This window comes from Neovison vison, chromosome 1, assembly GCF_020171115.1.
Source record: "Neovison vison isolate M4711 chromosome 1, ASM_NN_V1, whole genome shotgun sequence".
In the NCBI taxonomy this organism is placed as follows: Eukaryota; Metazoa; Chordata; class Mammalia; order Carnivora; family Mustelidae; genus Neogale; species Neogale vison.
The window spans coordinates 112789916-112812414 of NC_058091.1; the positions used below are offsets into that span (position 1 = coordinate 112789916).

General features: G+C 39.2%; 1 protein-coding gene across 2 annotated transcripts; it reads left to right on the plus strand.

The window, feature by feature from the left end:
* Positions 1–2201: 2201 nt before the first annotated feature.
* OGFRL1 (opioid growth factor receptor like 1) lies at positions 2202–22163 on the plus strand. 2 transcript variants are annotated; one of them, XM_044254045.1, is made up of 7 exons: positions 2202–2469; positions 6602–6688; positions 6842–6923; positions 9936–10014; positions 10111–10177; positions 10284–10429; positions 14998–22163. In XM_044254045.1, the coding sequence occupies exons 1-7, from the start codon at positions 2236–2238 to the stop codon at positions 15662–15664; spliced, it is 1362 nt and encodes a 453-aa protein (XP_044109980.1). In that variant the 5' UTR covers positions 2202–2235; the 3' UTR covers positions 15665–22163. The 2 variants fall into 2 exon arrangements, with proteins under 2 accessions (XP_044109980.1, XP_044109989.1); XM_044254054.1 differs by having other exon boundaries at positions 6845–6923.
* Positions 22164–22499: the final 336 nt, after the last annotated feature.

The following is a 22499-nucleotide window of genomic DNA, read 5'->3' on the forward strand; positions in this document are numbered from 1 at the left end:
AAAACTTAAAAATCAGTCATTTTATTATATGTCAGTATTTTGAAGGTCAGGAATTTGAGCAGAGTTCTGCTGAGTGGTTCCTTTGTTCTGCATGGCATCAGTGGAGGTCACTGAGAGGAATTCAGTCGGTGGATGGTCTGGTCTGGAGGAGCCAATAAAAGTCAGCAGGATTCAGCAGGGGATGCTGGAAGGCAGGGCTCAGCTGGGACTGGTGACCTAAAGACATACACAGTGGCCTTTCCAGCATGACAGTCTCATTAGAGTTAAAATTCTTTTGGGGCAGCTCAGGGCTACCAGAGAGTATGTTCCAAGACAACTCAGTAGACAATGCAAGTTTCATTGTAGCTTAACCTTGAAAATTCAAGATATTCTATTTTTTGAAAATCCTCTCTATCTTAGTTTCCAAAGCAAGTCACTGAGGTCAGCTCCAATTTAAGGGCTAAGGAATTAGAGTCTCTTGATGGGAGGAAAGCAAAGAGTATAAGGCAGCTCTAATCTACATACAACTAGACCAACTGATGGAGCACCTGGCCATAGCAACTATCCTTAGACTCCCTCTGCCTGGAATGCTTATGGCTGGACAGACAGCATTTACTTCTGCAATGTGCTCTGGTTCTCTGCCAACCGAAGATGAATCCAAATCCCCAGATATGAGCAGTTGGATTCATGTGTTCTACTGCTGTTCCATTTTTTCTTCACTGAGCCATTATAATCAAAAAAGTCTTTCTGTGCATCTGGTGTCTATTATTTATTAGTTTTAGAGCTTTTTGCAGTCATGGACCACAGAAGGTCAGAGCTGCGAAGGACCCCGATATAAAATTTGGTTGTATTTTATAGATGAAATTTAGGACTAAAGTACCTATGCGACCTGTCCAAGGTGAGAATCTGATTAGGGACAGAGCCGCAGCTGGGATATCTTATAGCATGCTTGAAGAGAGGCAATCTTGATTTCTCTGTAGGTTGGGCCCTGTGCACCTGATTCTTCCACTAGAAATAGACTACTGGCCTTGACTTAGTCTCCTATTTTATCATGCAGTACTTTAGAAGAAAGTACATATTTCAAGTACACCAATTTATAAGATATTATCTTATTTATCTAATCTATTTTCTCAGTTCCCATTCAACAAATGTTACTGACTCCCTACTAAGTTCTGGCATACATACAGACATGACTGCTTTCAAGAGGCTTTCCTTCCTGGTAAAAGGTCGTAACACAAAGTTTACAAGGGCCATTTTGCTCTGGGCTCCTTATTTGATCATGCTATTTTTATCTTTATTTCTGTAACACGATTTTTCTCCTCCTTTCATTTCTGGAACAGACCGAGAGGGCTACAGTTCTGAGGTTTTCTTCTACTCAGGGCATGGATGTGGAGTGGGTGATAGTAAGACATTCCACAGATCAATGGGGAAGTCTAGCTGTTATTGGTCCTTTTGTTTCAAGAGATATTTGGTCATCAAATGAGCTGACAGAGCTTTGACTCCATCTGGTCCATGGGGACTCTGGGTGGCTGGCCTAAATACATAGTCCTGGTAGCTTGGATTTTCTGTTCTTGGGGTGCCCGGTCACCATTAGCTTTTGTCGTCTTCTGCTGCGGCTCATTCATCTTTCTCCCGGACCAGCCGGGAGAGGAGGAGGGGGTGTGGACGGGACTCCCCGCGGACCGGGACAGCGCCTTCGACAGCACGTCCACCCCAGCCCCCGGCTCCCAGGGCTGGGCGGGACCATTCTTCCCGCTCTGCCGGGAGGGGCCCCAGGCCCGCGGTCCTGCCCGGAGTAGGGGTGGAGAGGGGCGGGTGAGCAGCCGACCCCGAACCTCCCCAGGAGACGTCAAAGGCCAGGCGGAGGCAGGCCTTCCGGGGTGGAAAGCGGCCAGCGAGGTGTGGCCGCGGAGTCGGGGCCGGCGGCGCTGAGGCCGCGGGCGCGGGCAGCGGCGGCAGTTCGCTCCCCGGGGCTCCCGGCCGGCGCCGGCTCCCGCGGGTGGGGAGGAGAAGGAACCAGATGGGCGGGTTCAAGCGTTGGCGGCGGCGGTCCCGGGGCCGCCGGCTCCTCCCCGCGAGTGTGCCTGTCTGCCGCTCGCCGCGCTGAGGCAGTGCGGCGGCGGGCGGGCCGAGGCTGCCGCCCAGCGCCCTCACCGAGGCCATGCCCGGGCCCTAGCGTGCCTGCCGCAGCCCGCGCCCAGTGCCCCGTCCCGCGCCCCGCAGCCCCGCAGTCCCGCGCCCGCCGCCGCCTCTTCAATGGGCAACCTGCTCGGCGGGGTCAGCTTCCGCGAGCCCACCACCGTGGAGGACTGCGACTCCACCTGGCAGACGGACTCGGAGCCCGAGCCCGAGGAGCCGGGGCCGGGTGGCGGCAGCGAGGGCCCGGGGCAGGAGCCCGAGCAGCCTGCGCAGCCCCCGGAGCGAGTCGGCGGGCGGCCCCGCGCCGGCCCCGCGCCGGACGAAGACGCCGAGGCGGCGGGCGCCGAGCAGGTACGCGGCCCCGCGGTGGCCTCGGGCTGGGCCAGGGCGCCCCTGCCCCTTGAGGAAGGACGTCGCCGGAGACAGGGGCAAGCGCCGAGCGCCCCCCGCGCACAGGGACCCCGGGCGCCGGCGGCCGCTGGTCCTCCCCGGCCAGACCTCTCCGCGCCGGCGGCCGTCTCGCCGCCCCGCGGACGCGGGGGGCCTTCCGTGGCCCGGAGCGCCGGAGCCGTCCCCTGCTGGCCTGGGGCCTGACCGCGGGCGCGACAAGGAAGTCCCTCACGGCAGAACCCAACTTGAACGGGTGTTTTCTTTGCCTCTGCAGCGCAGCTGGGTGCTGCGAAGGTGGGGTGGGAGGAACCTGTCTAAAAATAGAGGATTGTGAAAACTGGTCTAGTGCGTGTTATTGGTAAAAATTACCCGGAATAGGGAGGCACTGCAACTAAGGAGCAGCGAGCATTCTCCTCTGCAGGAGGGTCTACAGCCATTCAAGTATTGTGGAAGGTCCCCAACCGAAGTTAAAATGCTACAATTCTTACCCCTAAATAAGGCCTTGGAACTGAGGAGTTCAGGGCATTCTTCAAAACTCTTGTACCACCCAGAGACTTGTTGCTCCAACTGTGCTTAAATCATTTGCCTAATATCATTTGGAGGAGAGGTTAGTAAAGGGATAACTATCCCTTTTAACCTCTGACAGACTGAAAATAATTCGGAAAACTAAAAAAGAGGAATTGTATAAGCAGCCCTCTAAAAGAAGTGCGTGCCCTGGAGGTATTAAAGGTTTGTGGTTCTGCATTAGGCCCTCCTCTTTATCAGCTGTGGAGGAATGAGAGTGGGGAAAAAAAAATGGAGCCCAAAGTCAAATATGACCACAGGGTGCTTGGCTGGAGAACCTAAATATTACAGCTAAGGCTGCTTTATGAATCTGGACGATCATCTCTGTGTAGGTCAGGAGGAAGCAAAGTTCCAGTGCAGGCTGTACACTAAATAAATTTCAGTCACCTGCAGTTTCGGGGGTTGGGAGGAAGTTGCTGTTTTCTTCCCCATTTGAGACAAAACTGAGGTTTAGAGAGAATGAGGAGCTTGCCCAAGAACATTCAGGGAGAGGATGAATGATACAAACCCAAATATGTTTGTAACTAATGTAGAACCTTTAACCTGTTGGAATTGGGACTAGCTCTCTGACCCCTTGTTTGGGGCTTGCTGGTTTGCTGATGGGTCATTTTGCATTGTGAATTCAGCAGCCCCCTCCCAAAGTATTAGAGTCTGTACACCAGTTTTTCCCTTTCTCTTGTCTCCCAATTAAGTAACCGTCTCAAAGAAGTTTGGGATATCAAAAAATGCCAGCTTAGATTCAGTCCAGCTAACTAGGTCCATCTATAGAAAACAATTGGATAATTAATGTTTCAGTCAGTTAATTGTGACAGAAATGGTAGACCACGGCAGTCCTCCCTTTTCCCCTTTAATGATTTATTTTTCTTGTTACTGTCACCATTTAACTTCCCTTAAAAAAATCTCCTTTTTAATGTTGCTTTTTGACTGTCAGCTCCATTTGTTGCCCCTCCTGGTAGTCATTTGCAAGTACTACTAGATCTACCTTTAGGATACATCCCAGTCTGACTACTTCTCACCTCCTTCATTGCCTTCATTCTTAGTTCAAGTGAAGATTTGACAAGTGATGGCGACATTAACAATCAGCAAGTCTGGGGAAAAAGAATCATCAGAGGTTAACTCAAGAGTTCTCTTCAATTTTATATCCTATTAGACGTCCAAGTGAAATTCTTAACATATCCATGGATGGAGCCTTAGTCCAGGACTGCAATCATCAACTTATATGAATGGTGATGTACAAAGTCCTGGCAGATAAGTGGTCATTAAGGTGTGATGAGAAATAAGAACTAAGCCCTGGGCACTCCTCTATTTAGAACATATGAAGGGGAGGAGGAGCCAAAGAGAAGTGTGACAAAGGGAACCAATGAGATTGGAAGAGCCCAGAAGAGGTGTGGCACCTGACAGTGTTTCAGGAAGGAGGGAGGCATTGAACTGGCCAGCACTGCTGGGAAGATGCCCTAGTTGAGCACTGAGATATGGTTTGGTAAAAATGGAGATTTGTTAGTGACGTTGAAAGAGCTGTTTAGATGGAATGCTGAGGATGAAAGCCTGATTGTGGTGGGTCATGGGAGAAGAGGAGGAGAAGATAGGGGGTATGTACAATTCTTTGGTGATATTTTACTGTAATAGGGAGCAGAGCTGTGTAGCTGCATTTGAGGGGGATTTGGCAAGGAATGTTGTGTACGTTTATAATTAGAGATACTACAGCATGTTTGTCTGCTGAGGGGAATGATCCAGAATAGAGGGAAATTTTGATGATGCAGGAAATAGGAGCAATGAATATATTAAGGAACAGAATCCTTGGCTGAGCAGGTGAAAGGCACAGGATAAAGATTCCAAAAGGAGCAGAAGTTGAGGAACAGGTCAGATACTTGCAGGTTGGTACATTTAGAGGTTGGAGGATGCAGTCATTTTCACGATAATCCTGGGAAATAGGTAAGGGCATGACTCATTATCTTTGTTTCACAGAAGATGAAACCAAGATTCAGTTAAGTGGTTGGCTTAATGCCTCACAAATAAGTAGCAGAGTTAAGACAATCCAAGTCTTGGGCTGTTGACATTGTACCAAGGTTCCTATCCTGCTCCTTCACTTTTAGTGGAGCTGAAATGGCTTCATGCCTAATTAGCTGGACTTGCAGCCCCAAGCCTGGGATTCCAGTTCTATGCTCTCACTGAGCTTTGGGGCCTTGTTGAACTTCTCTAAGCCCGGCTACCTTGTTTCTAAGCTGGAAACACTAATACCTGCCATCCAGGTGTGTCCTAAGAATCAAATGAAATAATATATATGTAAGCGCTTTGTAAATGGAAAAGTGCTTTCTATACAAATGTAGGATGATGATTCATATGATTGTAGCTCAGGCTAAATAGATTCAGAAACTTGCTAGGCAGAGCTATTTTGAAACGTGTGGCAAGGACCAGAATTTAAGCTTTCCTTGCTTATGTAACATGACAGAGTAGCTAATGTTAAACATCGGAGAATTTGGTGTTAAAGTAAGTATCTCTATACTTGTAGTAATAGTGAGAATCACACCACTTCAAAAGGTGCGAAAATTGCTTGGAGGATGCTAATCTGTCAACACAGATGGGGGTGGAGGGTGATGAGAAAGGGATTGGGAGGGGGTGAAGCTCTTAATGAATATTCAGACCTAAACTTTGTCTTCTGTTTCATCGTTATCATCTGTCTTATTGTCCTTCTGATTATCGCAGGACACAAGGCACTCCCTTAGACATTCTAATAGTACGCTTGGTTAGAGAAACGAAACTGATTACGTTGACCCATATCTTACATTTTAAAAATTATTCACGGTGTTGAAAATTTTTAGAATTTAAATAGTATGAATAAACTACCATATATAAGTTACTACGATCTGAAGTTCATTTCATTTGAGAGCTTTTACTACTCTGTGTATATATATTTTAAATTTGCTGATTTATGTCACCTTGTGTTATCACTGGAGTCACAGATTATACATGCCTGTGTGTACTTGTTATGGTGCTACGAAGGATGGAATTTAGACAGCTATTTAATTTGTTTTAAAAATCCCCTTTTCATTTCATAAGTTGTGGTGTTTTCCTTCTAAGTACAGCTAAAGGTTGCAGTTAGTGACAATTTTCTTTGTAGAATTGATTTATTATCTTAACAATTTTCTAGTATTATATATTCTAAAATTTTGTCATAGAATCATTTGTGTGACCTCTGGTAAAGTAAATGTCTTAAATTCATTTTGAGTTCTGTTTCTGACGAATATTGATGTAGAACATTTGACCTCTATAGGTTTTTGGTGAATAATAAAGTTTTTCTATTCAGTAAAACGCCTTAGGACAAATGTTATTGGGTTCAAATCAGGCAAATAGAATGCCAAAAAATGTTGTAGTAAGCATCATTAAAAGAAAATTTCTAATACTGTTATTATGCTGAACAGCTTGATACTTTTCAGGCTTTCATTATGGGTATTCATTATTTTAAGTGTTCTAGAAATTTCTTAGATTATTTTCCTTCACCATGTAAATGGAATTTCACTTTTTATTTTAGGGTGGTGATTCCACTGAAGCAACTACCAAACCAAAGAGAAGCTTTTATGCTGCGAGGGACCTGTACAAATATCGACATCAGTACCCAGTAAGAGTATAGAACATTTTTCCCTAAAACATAAAATATTTCCATTCTCTGTTTTTCTTATTTTGTGCTGCTAGTAAGCAAACATGCAAGAAGGGTCCTTGTGCCTTTTTTCTGTGTCCATATGCTGGAGATTGATTTATTTTTTTCCTTTAGCAGAACTTCAAAGATATCCGATATCAAAATGACTTGAGTAATCTTCGTTTTTATAAGAATAAAATTCCATTTAAGCCAGATGGTAAGTAATCTGCTACCCTGGTAAAAAGCAAACTTTAAATAATAACATATGCTTAGTTGTTCTTTGTTTATTGTGTGGTCGGTACCTTCTTAATGCATTTATTCATTGACTGGCTTTACTTTGCTCTATAGGCTAATGTGTCCCCAAAGTCCTGAACTCTAGAGCTGTGAACATCCGTTTGGCAATTTCTGGAGGAATAACTGTGAATTAGCAATATCTTCCCACCACTTGTCCATGGTGGGGTCCATGATAGTGTTAATGGGGGCCACTTCTGTGAGAGGCAAAGAGATGAGATTCATAAATTCATAGAGTCAAAGAATATTAGGTTACTAAGAAGTGTTAGAGGAGATCAAATTAATCTTTCTCATTTTAAAGATGAGGTCACTAGGTCTTAAAGCTTGGATGACTGACTTGTCTGGTCACTTGATTGTAGAGTTGGGTCTAGGATTCAGGGGCCAGTATTCTTTTCACCACACCATACCTCCAAATTATTTAGAACATAGCTGAAGAGTAATGTTTATATTAGAATTATTAGATAATTATTAGAATTATCTAATTCTAATTCTAATTCTAATTCAAGGAGCTCCAGCAGTCCCAGTGCAGTGTTCTGATACTCTAGGAAGGGAACTCCAAAGATGGTAGATCTCCATTCATCTCTGCCGAGTAAACTGCTTCCTCCTTTGCAAGTGTACAACTGTCCTCATAGAATCTTTTCTATGATTCTCCCCCTATAAGGAGAGGATGCCTCCATTATGGTAATATGCATATTTCACTGAGGCTTCGTGCTGTGGTTCATGATGAGCATCCTAATTTTATCCAGGTTAAACCAGCAAAGTTGGCTTCTCTCCTTCTCGCCCTTATCTCTTCGAGGTGACCAGATGGCCCTGGCTTCTGCTCTTTGTTCTTAGTGGAAACTGAGCCAGATCCACAGCCATGTGGGTCAGGGAATGAGGGTCAGAGATTGCAAAGCTTTCCAAGTAGCAGGACTACATTCTTTGGTAAACTAACTGGAGGAAGGCTATCTAAAGACTGGGAGGAGTGCTGGGAGGAGGAATTCCTGCACTGTGTACTGAGACATGTGACAGTTGGGAGTCTGGACAGGAGAACATTGTCACAATGGCCAGATCCACTTGTCTTTAATTAATTTTCTGGTGTCCCAAAAATCTGCTCTAATTAAGGAGGAAACTTCTGGGTAAAAATGCTCTGTTGTGTTTACTAAGGATAGAAGCACACTGCTTTATTTACTAATTGAAATAGTGTTTGTTAAATTATTAATTTTTTTAGAACCTGGGACAAGAAAACCGTTTGAAGAAATGCAATGATAGATTGTTAATTTGACTCCTACTTGAATTTAATAAAATTTACCTAAAGGAATGTCTTCAAATATTAAAAAACATTGAACATGACAGTATTTAACGAAATTATTTTTGTATTTCTAGTAGTGAATTTTTTTTGTGGTAGTAATTTAAAGTAATAACTTCAAGCACTGCATTAATTTTTTGTAATCTTTACCACAAAACTTATTTTGAAATCTTATGGGGTCGGTAGGGGTCAGAAGCTTTATCTGAGATCACATAAAGTGTTATTCTAGTTTATTATATAAGTTACATAAACTCACCCAATTTCTTCCCCTGTATGTGCACACGTACACATATCCTCTCCCCCCCCGCAACACACATACACTTGCCAGTAAGCATAAGCTTGCAATGATGTATTTTAATTATTAAGCAGGAAGAGGGATAGTTGGAAGGGATAATTGATTTAAAAATGCTGATAAGGCCAAGAGTATGATTCAAAAACAACTTTTTACTCAACCTTCCAAGAGTAGACTTCTACCATAAACTGGTGGTATCTGGTGAAAGCAAGAATAAGATGAGTTGCATTTAGAGAAATATGTTGTATTTTTTTCTGTAAAACTCATTAAATGGGCCACATAGTCAATTATGGGGACCTAGATAGAGTTAGAGAAGCAGGAAGGTTTTGTTCTACAATTGGCCCTTGAACAGTGTAGGGGTAACAGGTGCTAACCCCTGTGTAGTCAGAAATCCATGTGTAGCTTTTGACTTCCCCAAAACTTAACTGCTAATACCCTCCTATTGACAGGAAGCTTTGCCAGAGGTATAAATAGTTGATTAACACGTATTTGGTATGTGATAGGCATTATGTACTGTATTCTTACAAAAATAGTTCAAACTTATATTGTTCAAGGGTCAACTGAAATGGGTTCTTATGGGGAAACTGTAGGACGTGGTGAAGAGGGCTTAGTTTTTGGAATGAGAAAGACCTGTATTCTACCTTTAGATTTATGATTTTGTCAGTGTGTGACTTTGAACAAATCATACAATGTCCTCGTTAGTAAAATGGGGATGGTAGGACTGGTTTGGGAGAGTTATGTGAAGATTAAGCTAGATGATATATACTTTGTGTAATATGGATCCTTTTTCTTCTATTTTTCCTTCCTCCCTTTCCTTCTCCTTTTTCATGCTTTTCTTCTCTTTCTCTTCTCTCACCTTTCTTTTATTCCTTTCTTTTTTCCTGGGCTACATTTCATCTTGATCCCATCTTGTGTTTAAAGAGGTTAGGACCATCTAGGGCAAGGGTTGGCAAACTTTTTCTGTCCAGGGACGAATAAGAAATACTTTCAGCTGTGTGGGCCATGTAGTCTCTGTTGCACCTCTGCAACTCTACTGTGGTTGTGTAAAATAATAAATGAATGTGCATGGCTGTGTTCCAATAAAACTTTATTTATAAAATAAATGACATAGTTTGTCAATTCTTTTAGAGTAACACTGTTGGATAGAACTTTATGTAATTCAAGGTACCATAGAATTTTGAAAAATTAGGCCTATTACATAACTGAGTATATGGCATAGGATATTCTCCTTGGCATAATTTTTGTGTGCTATTATTAAATTTCAAAGGTTTTAATATAAAGATTAAGTGGTTAAAAGTTAAAATTCCTTCAACATTGTCTCAAATGTCTGGCTCATCTTCTAAATATTTACTACCTAGGTGTTTACATTGAAGAAGTTCTAAATAAGTGGAAAGGAGATTATGAAAAGCTGGAGCACAACCACACTTATATTCAATGGTCAGTTACATTTCTGTATCTTGAACCATGTCCTATTTAATCATGTATGTTTTCCAGATAACATTAATATAACAATATTATTTTTCTAAAAAATAGGCTTTTCCCCCTGAGAGAACAAGGCTTGAACTTTTATGCTAAAGAATTAACTACATATGAAATTGAGGTAATGCAAGCTCATTTCATTTTATAGGGGATGGCTCAAATAATATTGTTCTTTTATTGTCCTGGTAACTACTGAATCATTTCAGCTGACTTTTTCGCCCCCTTAGGAATTCAAAAAAACAAAAGAAGCAATTAAAAGATTCCTCCTGGCTTATAAGATGATGTTAGAATTTTTTGGAATAAAACTGGTTGATAAAACTGGAAATGTTGCTCGGGCCGTTAACTGGCAGGAAAGGTTTCAGCATCTGAATGAGTAAGTAAAGCCCTGGAGTACATCAGGGGCCAGCATGTTACTTTTTCTGGATTGGAGTTCTCTGTATGGAGCATAGTAACAACTAGTAGATGGACCAGAAATTTGAATTCAAAAGCTAGTCTGAAATGCATTTTATTCCTTGCTCTGTCTTCTAAAGCACAACAAAACAACAAGAAAGAATGACATTTCAGGTCAGAATAAGGCCATTCCTCTTCAGAGCTGTTTTTTCCTGAAACCTCTCTACTGCCCAGGCCACGTGGGGTCTCTCTCCCTCTTTATACCATGGTTCCTGGCACTCATACCCATTTCTTGTATACAGCTTTCCACATCGCCTCTGCTAGGTTGTGAGCCTCTTGCAGCTAGGTCTGTTTGTCGGGCATGGTACCTTCTTAGATTAAATCCATAAATTAAGACTATGACATATAAAAATCATTTTGTAGACTAGAAGGGGAATGTGAAGGAGGGGGAATCAGAGAGGGAGAAGAACCATGAGAGACTGTGCTCTCTCAGAAGCAAACTGAGAGTTTTAGAGGGGAGGGCGGTGGGGGACCAGTTGAGCCTGGTGTTGGGTATTAAGGAGGGCATGGATTGCATGGAACACTGGGTGTTGTACACAAACGATTAATTGTGGAACACTACATCAAATATTAGTGATGTACTGTATGGTGACTAGCATAACAACAATAACAAAAAGACTGAAATGTGTCCGTACATTACTAAAAAAGAGGGAAAATTAGAATCTTCATTATTTGGGTAAAAAACAAAAGCCCACTTTTGTTTACTAAATCCTAAAACCCGTGAAGGAAATTTTAATATAGTTTATTTGGAATTGATTTACTGTATTCTTTTGCCTAGATATTTATAACTTTCATTAATACTTATACCCAAAGTTTATTTTTCTTATTATTTTCTTTGTATGCAAAATGATTTTTTTTCTTTTTTAATTATAGGATGACTTATGAATGTTGGACCATAAAACCAACAACTTTAAAGCATTTTTTAAAGCATTTTTTTTTTTAAGCACATTATAATTAGCTGAGCTGGGCAAATACCAAGGGGAAAAAAAAAAGTAACCTAAGAAATTTTTCTTTGCCCAACAGTTTTAGACATCAGTTAACTGAATTTTTTGGTGTTTTCCAGAACTTTCATCTTGCTTTGCTAAAATGAGTATAAGTATTAATGTTTAAGCCTTCTTTTTACTTTATTAGTCATAGTCAACACTATTAAAATGGTAGCTTGTACTAAAACACCGAAGATACAGGCATAAAGCTTTATGATCCTGAGGACAAGATCTAGTAACTCATAACTCAAGTTAAATTTGATTTATATAGGACACTTAGAGCAGAAACATATATGCCTTTGCCTAAGCAATGTGGATAGCTGTCTCTGGACAGAGTTTCTAAGGCCTTGTGTCATACTGTCAATGAACGCTATCAGCAAGTAGCCTACTGACATGAAGGACAGCAGCAGAGCATCATTGTAGAGAATCGCCATCCTCAGCTTCTTGTTTCTGCTTGGAATAGCAATCTCATTTAGTAAATGTTTGTCGAACGAACAAAGAATAACAAAAGCTGTTTGCCAGCTTAAATCCTCCTTGGGGTTTTATTTTCTGATTCTCTAACTGATAGTTGGAAATAGACCCCTTCTGAAGGTTTTAATGAAAATGATCTCCTGGCTTAGGTCAGAGGAAGGGATCCTGAATTAACCATCAGATTCCCTTGCCCCATTCAGATCCTTTTCTCTCCACCACCCACTGTCTCTCATTTTCCTTTCCCTGGGTATTGCACAGAGCTTTTATTTGTGTTTTAATCTGTGTGACATCTTGAGTTTCTTAGAGTAGGCAGGAAACTCAATATATTTATAGTAGCCCAGCAGAAAAAAAAGTATTGAATGAAAGTGAAATGAAGTAATGTTTAGTGAACAAGTGACCATGACTAAAAGAACTGAAATATTTTCAAACATGGGAGTACAGATTTGTAGACCAACCACTCAGATGTATTTCTAATTTTATTTGTAAATTAAATTTACAAATTTAATTAAAGGATAAGGATACAAATCCTTAGATCATGGAGCCTACTTTAGACCCTGGAATTGCTTCTCACTTTTATTTTATTTTCTACCTCCTGTGTGTTCTCTCTTTACCTACCTGGTCTTCCTGACACCTGCAGTCCTTTTACCATCCTTACTTCTTTTGGGAAGCCCAGCTTCTCTCTTTTATCTGTTGTGCACCTCCAAAGACTGCTCACAACATTAGAAGGGTTTTATCTGCTTTCTTCTCTCTTCTGTTTTGTCTTTCTTTGTCATATTCATTTCAAATCATAACTGAAACACTCAGTTTCTTTCTTGTATACTTCCGTTCCATAATCTTCATTTTTATTCTCTTCAACCCAAGTTTTTGTCCTTTTCTACTGTTACGTAAATATTTTAAATCAGAGAGTGTATAGATATGGATAAATGTGTACAGAAATCCCATCTTGGCCGTAGATATGTGCAGTTGAGATGGTTGCAATAGAGTACATTTTGTTGAATCATGTAACTCATCTTTGGGATTTTTAAAGAAAAATATTCCCCCCTATTTTCCATGCATTTCTCTCTCAGGTTTATAGAAGCAGATATTGCTCAAGGATTTTATCCCTAAATTTTTGGGGAATAGAAACTCCATACTAACCTAACACCGAGTCGTTTCTGCTGTTAATGGCACATTGTCTTAACCTCATTCAAATTCATCTTGCCTTAGAAGATTTTTACTTCCTAACTATTGAAAAATACCAATTCTTAAGACTGAAACATACCTGCTGTGTTTTACCCTTTGGCCTCAAAGAGTCGAATATTAGGGTAACATTTTTGTGGTCAACATCCAGGAAAATGGGGATGATAAAACTGCTGTGCTTGTCTTTTCCAAGGTCTGGCTAGCCTGAATCATTAAGGTTTTTGTTTTGTCCAGACAAACTTTCTTATTAACATGTGAAACTGTGGAACCATCCCCTTCTGTCCCTCAGGTAATTACACACCCTTCTTCACTTTTCCCAGATAATTTACTAGTTCTTCCTAAGTGAAATATTGCAAATACTTTTGGAAACGAAAGCAGGTGTATGCATTGCTTGTATAAAGTTCAGTGTCTGGTGTATAAAGCAGGTTTTTGGGGGGTGCCTGGGTGGCTCAGTGGGTTAAAACCTCTGCCTTCGGCTCAGGTCATGATCCCAGGGTCATGGGATCGAGCCCCACATCGGGCTCTCTGCTCGGCGGGGGGCCTGCTTCCCTTCCTCTCTCTCTGCCTGCCTCTCTGCCTACTTGTGATCTCTGTCAAATAAATAAAATCTTTAAACAAACAAACAAACAAAAACACAGGTTTTTGGAAGTTAGAAATAAGTGGTGGGTATGGTTGTGCGTCAGTAGAGGGTATATCAATCCCAGGCTGTTGATGATGCTTGAATCATCCGTGCAGCAGAAGAAGCCTTGAGGAGGCAGCCAGGTATTTGTAATAAGGCAACTGTTGCCCAGTGACATAGGGTAAATATGTTATGAATTGTGAGAGAGAGGCTTGGAAAGTCTTCATCTGATAACAGCTTTAGGTTGGGGACAGTGAAGAAGTTTGTGCAGTGTGGGGAAAAAGGCATCTTTGGAGTCCTTGCCATTAGAAGCAAAATTTAAAATTCTCTAGGAAAAAGGAGACAGAGGCCATGGACGGAAGACTATTAGGTGATTAAATTGGGAAAGGTACACATAGGTGGCTCTGAGTACCAATTTAAATAATAACAATCACAATATGAATTTTAAATAATTTCTTTTTTTTTTTTTTGAGTCCTACGTGCTCTGCATAGGTCTCAACTTATTTGATTCTTCTAACAGTCCAGTAAGAGAAGGGCCATTTCGCTTATTTTGCAGATAAGGATATGGAGTCAGAGAGAGATACTGTAACCTCATATAGCTGTGGGGGGTAGAACCATGGTGCGAGCTCAGGTGTGTCCCCAAAGCCCTTGCTCCTCACTACGTTGCGGATAAATTCCCTAGTAGACCACATCCTCAGTGTGCTTAGGAAACAACAGCTCAATATCAGTGGGAATAAATTTTAGATCTAAATATTTCTCAAACATGAAGTATTAAAGTAACTAGGGGAATTTATATTACATATTTTATTTTATTTATTTTTTTTAAAGGTTTTATTTATTTATTTGAGAGAGAGAGACAGTGAGAGAGAGCATGAGCGAGGAGAAGGTCAGAGAGCGAAGCAGACTCCCCATGGAGCTGGGAGCCTGATGTGGGACTCGATCCCGGGACTCTAGGATCACGCCCTGAGCCGAAGGCAGTTGTCCAACCAACTGAGCCACCCAGGCGTCCCTATATTACATATTTTAATATTGCATAGATTGCCATTACATTGATGTATAAGGTTTTAATAACTTCTAATTTATTCTTCCAATGGTGTGTGATAGGACTTTCGGTAAAGTCATTGTTCAGTTAAAAAATATTTTTCCAATAGTTTTCATTCCCCTGCTTTTCTTCACCTGATTTCCACCATCCCCCCCCTCCCCACCAACACACACATTTTATTCAATCCTCTCTTTCAGGTCCCAGCACAACTATTTACGAATCACTCGTATTCTTAAAAGCCTTGGTGAGCTTGGATATGAAAGTTTTAAATCTCCTCTTGTAAAATTTATTCTTCATGAAGCCCTTGTGGAAAATACTATTCCCAATATTAAACAGAGTGCTCTGGAGTATTTTGTTTATACAATTAGAGACAGGAGAGAGAGGAGAAAGCTCCTGCGGTTCGCCCAGAAACATTACACGCCTTCAGAGAATTTTATCTGGGGGCCACCGAGGAAAGAACAGTCAGAGGGGGGAGGCAAAGCCCAGAAGATGCCTGCCCCTCCCACCTCCGGTCACATCAGTCAAACTTCTATGCACAAAAAATCCAAGGACTCCAAAAATTCCTCCTCAGCTGTTCATTTAAATGGCAAAACAGCCGAAGATAAAAAAGCAGCACCTGGAGGGCCAGGAGAGGAGAGAGACAGGCCTAGTGCAGAGCCCAGTGGTGAAGCTACCAAGTCGAGAAACACAGAGGACAGTAATGGCGAAAATTCAAATTCTGAACTGGAAAAAACAGTCACCAGTCCCACTGAGCAGAAGGAGAGTACAGCTTCTCCTGAAAAAGAGGAGGATGGCGACAGTCATAGCAAAGACCCTGAAGATCCTGGAACTGCTGATGCTCCCGATGGTGGACAATCACAGTGAATTATCAGAGAACCCACACCCCAGCTTAGGTAAGGGAGGAGGAACTGTACAGGGTCTCCTGAAGAGTGGAGGGCACATTGCAAATTTTCCCCATCTGTTTTTGATTTCCCAAAACTTTTTTTGCTGGTTTTTCATTTTGGATGACAATGAATTTAATCTTTAGTAAGAAGTTTTAAGCAAGACCCAATAAACGAATGTATTCTGTAATGCTTTTAGGATGTGACTTTTCAAATTCTGTACCCAATGATTGCTTTTAAGTGATTTTCAATGTATCTGGGAATAATCATGTAGTATCTCATGTATCAAATAAATTCCTTGGGAGATTACAGTCTACATGAAGAAAAGCAAGGGGATGAATTTTGTTCTGTTGCCATGCTTTTTGCCAATTTATGGATTTATTTCTTAAGCTGGAAAAACAGTTTGGTCATTTCAGATATATTCATAGAGTAATTTGAACTCGTCATTACAACACCTTAATATGTTTATTTTTAAATTCTGGTATGTGAGATTTATGTTCTTGGGGAGCTATAATCTCCCAGCCCATTCGTGTCCTCACTGCCCTTTCCTGTTTCCCTCTCTCTGCACTTGCCCTCATTGGCCCTCTCTGTCAGCCAGCATGTGTGTTTCTCGGGTATGTTCAGGTGATCCCCTGTACTGAAATTTAAATGGAACAGAAAGGCACTTTTCAGCTGTACGATCATCAAGAATTTGCTTTCTTAAAATAATAAAAATGTCTTTCTGTGTTAAATGCTTAAAAACAAATTTTGATGCAAAAGTCCAAGAGAAGGATTTTGCTTTTATGGCTGTTCCATATAAATTTGGTGCCTGTGTCTAAATGCAAATGACTAAAGAATTAAAAAATAAGAAAAGAAATTACTCATTTTTAAATGGCATGCTTCTTACGCTGTCAACAAGGTGGTGGTCCCTAACCCTTGACTATCTCAGTGTTCTGTGGGCTGTGAAATTAATAATATTACTTAGTCCAGAGTATCTTTAAAAAAAAAAAAAATTTGTTGTATCTCTAAGTTGTGAAACCTCAAAATTGAGAATATATTTGAAATTCCATATCCTCAGGTTTAGCAAGCACTTGATGTTTTGATACTAGTTAAGAGGAAGTAATTTTATTTCCTCTACTACTATTATTAATTAGTACTACAAATCAGAAAATAATCAGAAATGCAGGGGTGAGAACTTCAAAGCATGCGTACAAATATAGTTAAAGCAATTAATAGAAAAAAAATTCACTTTCATTTAGAGCGGAATTGGCTTTTGTGTATCTCTTGCGCTTTTAGATTCACTTTAACCACCAGAGAATTTTTATTATGTTCTATTTGTTAGTCACAACATACCATCTTCTGTTACCTTTATGATCAGGGGATTTCCAGCCAAAGATTTCTAGAGAATATATCAATAGTATGCCTTTAGAAATACTTTATTGCTTTGAAGTTTACATGAAACATCACATTTGCTCAAACTTGACTTTTTAAATACAAATATTAGAAACAAGTTGTATATCATATTCCAATTAATCTAGAGTATTTTCTCATTTTTGGTTCCCATAACATCCCAATGTTTGCTTTCTGTTGTTTGTGAAGTGAACAATTCTGCTTTTGGGGAAACAATTGGGGAAACAATTCTGCTTTTGCATTTCAGTTTCATTTTTGTATGGACCCTCTATTGTGGTGCTTGTAGCAATGTCCCCATCAAGATGATAAATAGTTTTCAGGGTTAGACGGTGAGAGTAGTTGTCACATTGAACTGAATTGTAGGAACATTATTAATTCAAAATATCTGACCAATTCTGAATACATGATAAAGTATTCAGACTGCTTTCTAACTGTATAATACTAAACATTTGTGATCAGATATTAAAATATTTTAAAAAAACAGTGGACAGAGACAAAAATAAATGGATATAATCTGAATGTCTTGGAAACTGAGCCCTTACAGGTAAAACATTTCATTCAACAATTTAACTTTTAGGATATTATTCCTAATTAGGGTTTTGATTAGATTGTGCCAAGTAATTAGAGAAGATTTAGTCTCAAGGGAAAAACTGCCTGGCTTCCATTTACAACAGTGGCCTTTTCCCATTATTATTTTTAAGATCCATATTCATATGTAACAGTATTATTCCTCCATTTAATCTGCAAATATTTTATGAGAGAATTCTTCAGTAGAGAACAAGTGAGGGGATGTCATTCCTTTTGCAAATAAAAACTGTCTAAAATTTTTTTTCTATAAAGAATACTTTGTACAATTAATAGTTTTTTAAATAAGATCTATAGATACGTATTTATGTGGGTCTTAAATATGAAACAGCCCTCTGGGTTTGACGCTGATGTTTTGTATTTTGAAAAACTACCATATGCTTGCAGAAATTTATTGAGAAGCTGTTTTAAAAATGCAGTGAAGCATGGCCAAATAGCTAGAAACATTATTGAATCTTTGCAAATATATAGACTTTATTATTGTACCTTGGATTGCAAGGATATAAACATTGGCTATTGATAAAATATTAAATTGCATTTCATGGCAAATAGATGTTATATCGCTTGGTTAGTCTAGTACATTTCTAATATTTTGTGCTTTCATATCTCTAAGGGGATAATATATGTGAAAGTATTTTGAAATACTGTAAAGTGATATATAATATAAGATATATTTCTGTACAGTAGAGAGAAGTTTATAACATTAAGAATATTGTATCATTATATAGTTTCATGCTCAATCTCATAAGGAACTCCGAAGAATCATGATAGAAGTGAAAATGTGTCTGTTTTCTCTAAATCAGGTCTAGTTCTCAGTTCAAAAATTATTTCGTATAGTTTTATTTTGAATTTAGGTTTTGAGACTACTTTTTTCAGCTTCAAGTAGAAGATAAAATATACAACTCAGGAGTTACTAGAGAAGTTCTAAGTTTTTTTGCTAGGTATTAAAAATATAAATATATGAAAATGTCATTTAACAGCTATCATTGTCATTATGTTTCATGTTTTGTTGTATAGAATTATCTACTTTGCTTCTAGCTTTTATGTTTTAATCTGAGTGAAAATATGATCTGGTGAAAAAGGAAAAACAGTGCCAGTGTTCTGAGTTACTATTCAAAAAACCATTTTAGTAGGTAAACTCCATATCAAGTGGTCAGAACTGGTTGAACTGATAGATAGAGACTATTTGGTTAATTGTATAGAGTGAAATTTCCCTTTAAAATAGAGTTATGGTTGAGTTTATACTCTCTTGAGTAACTAAATCAACCAGGTTCTTTGTGTTTCTATAATTGAGGTTCTTCTAGAAGCTATATTTTCTAACCTGAGAAAAGGACATTATTGATTTTACTTGAACGTAGCTTCGTCTATGGGTCTTTCATGTCTGTCTGGGCTGAGTGGGGATCCTTTGTTATAGGAATGGTTTTGAAGACTTCTAATTTGTTTCCCACTAAGAGAATTCCAGAGTATGGGTCAATCAGGGTCAGTGTAGGATCTAGAACATTAGCAGTTACATATATTGGCTTCTTTTGACTTTTTTGGTAGTGTTTATGAAATGAACAGATTTGTGTGGGGGTAATCTCTAGAGTGACAGTGAGTACTACTGTGCCTCCTTCCCTGTTCTATCCAGCCCACCCAGCAGATTGTGTTCAGGGACAGGCTGTGTTTTTAAAAATCCCTTATTACTGAAATTAATAATGATACAGTTATAAATATGAATGCCTGGAGGTGTCCAGATGTGCCTTAACTAATGTAAATGGTTCTCATTCAGAAGTTTAGATTTTTACTCCATTGTAAAATCTTGCCATGAGGAACTTTCCAAACCATGAATATCACTATTTTACTGAATTTACGTTGGTGCTTTTTCATTTTGGAGAAATTTCCCTTTGTGACAGTAGCATAGGAAGTGTACTTGCCACAGTGTTCAACAATGTCATTTATTTGACAGAAATTATTTACAGTAAGAAAGATTAACTACATTGGTACACTTGTTTATGTTCTTCCTTGATTTTGCTACATGCTATGATTTTCATTTTAAACATTACTCAGTTACTACAAGTAATATTTATCAGTATTTCACTCTTTTCTTTGCTGCAGATGGATGCAGAAAATGGAAATCTATTAGAGAATTATTTAGAAGTTTAACTCCAGTAGATGGTCAGAGGAATCTGAAACTAATTTTCTTATTAGAAACATTTAAAAAGCACTGTTTTTGCTTTTTTTCCCTAGATTAGAATCTTCTTTGTCATCTGCTTTTTTTCCTGATCTGTTCAGGAAAAATAACTAATTTTAGTTATTTGTGGGAAATAGCTTCTTAATATGTTTGCTGCTTGAATTGAAGTTTTCATGTGGAGGATACAATTAAGTGCTCGTTTTATGGCTCAGACTGTGCCTGGAAGTAGAGTCGAGAATGGGGACTAAGAATCAGGTGGGTGTCTTGGTACAGTGGAGCCAACACTGGGTTCCAGTCTCTCCAAAGGCATGATGGGTCCTCAGAGCTTCCTCGGAATCACGAGGGTGTTGAGCCCCACTATCCCTGACTTCTGAAGAACGTGGACTAACTCGGACTCCAAATACAATTTTAATAGGTATCGATTTTCACAAACTATGTTATAATTTATTACCATTTTGTAGTTGTTTAGGAAATTATGAGCAATTGGACACCTCCTATGTAAATCATAGCTGAATCTTTATAACCATCTTGGGAAACAGAATACCATTTCTGCCTACCCCTCCTCCCAGTTCTTCAATCAAAAATTCTTTTGGGTTGTTCTTTCATAGGTTAAATACTAAAAAGTTTTTATAAAATGACTCAGTATATTTTAAAAATGAACTGAAAGGGAAGAGACATTGATGCCTACTTGTAAGGCTTGAAGACCTTGTTAAAAAAAAATCAGAAACCTCATGAAAATATATTTAAGCTATGAAGCTCATCATATTTTCATTTTTAAATTATAGCAGAGTTTATGGAACAGTTTACATTTACATTACAGAGAGATTAGTTATATAATAATCTTGGCCCTAAGAAATTTTCAAGTTCTGTACTCATTGGTCAAATGGGCATTGATTTTTTTCGGGGCTAATTTAGTTTCAGGTGAAGAAAAGGAAAACACAAATGGAACAAAAGATTAGAAACAGTAACAAGAAACTTTCTACAGAAATAAAGATATAACCCAATGATGAGTTTGTACAAGTGACAGAATTATTGGGAGCAGATGAGGAATGATCTATAAAAGCTTTATGGTAGGAATGTGATTTCAGAAATAGCTCTGTTATTTTTGCCTAGGAGATAAGGGATTGGTGTGCAAACAGAATCCCCTTAATACTCTCATCTGAACCATGACTTTCACCCACTCCATGGTAGAATGAAACATTTCAGTAGAGGGGGTAGAAGTAGACATGATCAGGTACCAAGTTCAATTTCTTTGCCAGTGTGTATCAATAGTTGGTGGTTTTACTAACCAATTAAACTGAGGAACTGGCTGAGATAGGATTCGGTAATAAGATTGTCTAGAAATGAAGTAACAAACTCCCATAAAAGAGTTGACATCATATTAATTGTGCGGCATTAAAATTAAGAGAAAGAAGTGGGAGCAAAGCATTAGCTGATCCTTTGATAAACATTTTTTTTTCATTTTTATAAAAAGACAATTTACTCCTTTTTCCTGAATAAGCTATTGGCCTTTCATTAGTATTACCTAAGAAGATAGATGGCCAACTGGGTCCTGGCACTATTTTACTTTGGAAACTACTGTGTCCTTTGTATTTTAGGTACTTCAGGAAAATGGGTATGATTCCTAAAAAGATGTGTGGTTTACTTCCCATGTAAGCTCTCACTGTCCAGCAGCCACTGGGTCTTCTCTGTGCTCTGTATTCTACTGAAGTATGAATTACAGAACGCTGTGCATGTCTGTTAGTACCAATACCATGTGTGTGTGGTAGGAGTTGTAACCAGTTTCTGGATCTGTATGGTACTATGAAACACTTGTTTTATAATTCTGTAATTGTATGGCAGTGTTATGCCAAAAATGTATAAAGAACAATAGTTTCTGTTGCCGACTGCTGTATTTTAAAATATTGTTTCTGAAATAATATATTTAGAGTTCCTTTAGAGTAATTATTTTTAAAAACTATTGCCAAATACACATCCTATAAAACAAATAAAAGCCACTTCATCTTGGTTAACATTTTAGCATTATGTTAGAGTACATTATATTGATTTTGCACGATTAAAATATTTTTGAGGAGCTGGAACAAATGACTTGCTGTTTTTCTATGATTAGACATATTTTTATGATGATCATATGAGATCCACAGTATTTCCTTTCATGTTGCAAAATAAATATTTTATTTTGAAGGGTGAAATCTTATTTACATATGAAGTTATTTTTGTTGCAAGATTTCGGAGGGCAGATCGCATGTGTAAATACTTGGATGTGTATTGTTTCTTTTTTTGCTTTTCTCTGTTTAAAAAGTATGTTGAACCCAGATAAATGAAAATGAATAATCAATGACATTTCTTCACCAAAGAGGCTGGTCTTTTTAATAAGTCTTTTTAGTAAGAGGATAGTTGGCCCACAAGGTTACATTAGTTTCAGGTGTACAACAGAGTGATTCAGTTTCTCTGCATGTCATGCTTAGATCATTACAAGAGTAGCTACCAGCCATCACCATATAACGCTATTACAACAGCATTGTAAATAAGTCAAAATTTTGACTAAGGAAAATGCAGTTGTGAGGTGAAATGAATGAAGAGGTTGCTCTAGATACCATGGGACCGTGTGGATGAAGATGAAGAGGGGCTTTGCTGCACTGATCTAGACAGGCAGGAAAAGAGAGGACAAAAG

Excerpts from the sequence above, each read along its gene's own strand:
- OGFRL1 (XM_044254045.1), top strand. The coding sequence starts at position 2,236 with ATGGGCAACCTGCTCGGCGGGGTCAGCTTCCGCGAGCCCACCACCGTG. Across the intron at positions 10,178-10,283 it reads TAACTACATATGAAATTGAG|GAATTCAAAAAAACAAAAGA; the intron begins GTAATGCAAGCT and ends TCGCCCCCTTAG. Across the intron at positions 10,430-14,997 it reads AGGTTTCAGCATCTGAATGA|GTCCCAGCACAACTATTTAC; the intron begins GTAAGTAAAGCC and ends CCTCTCTTTCAG.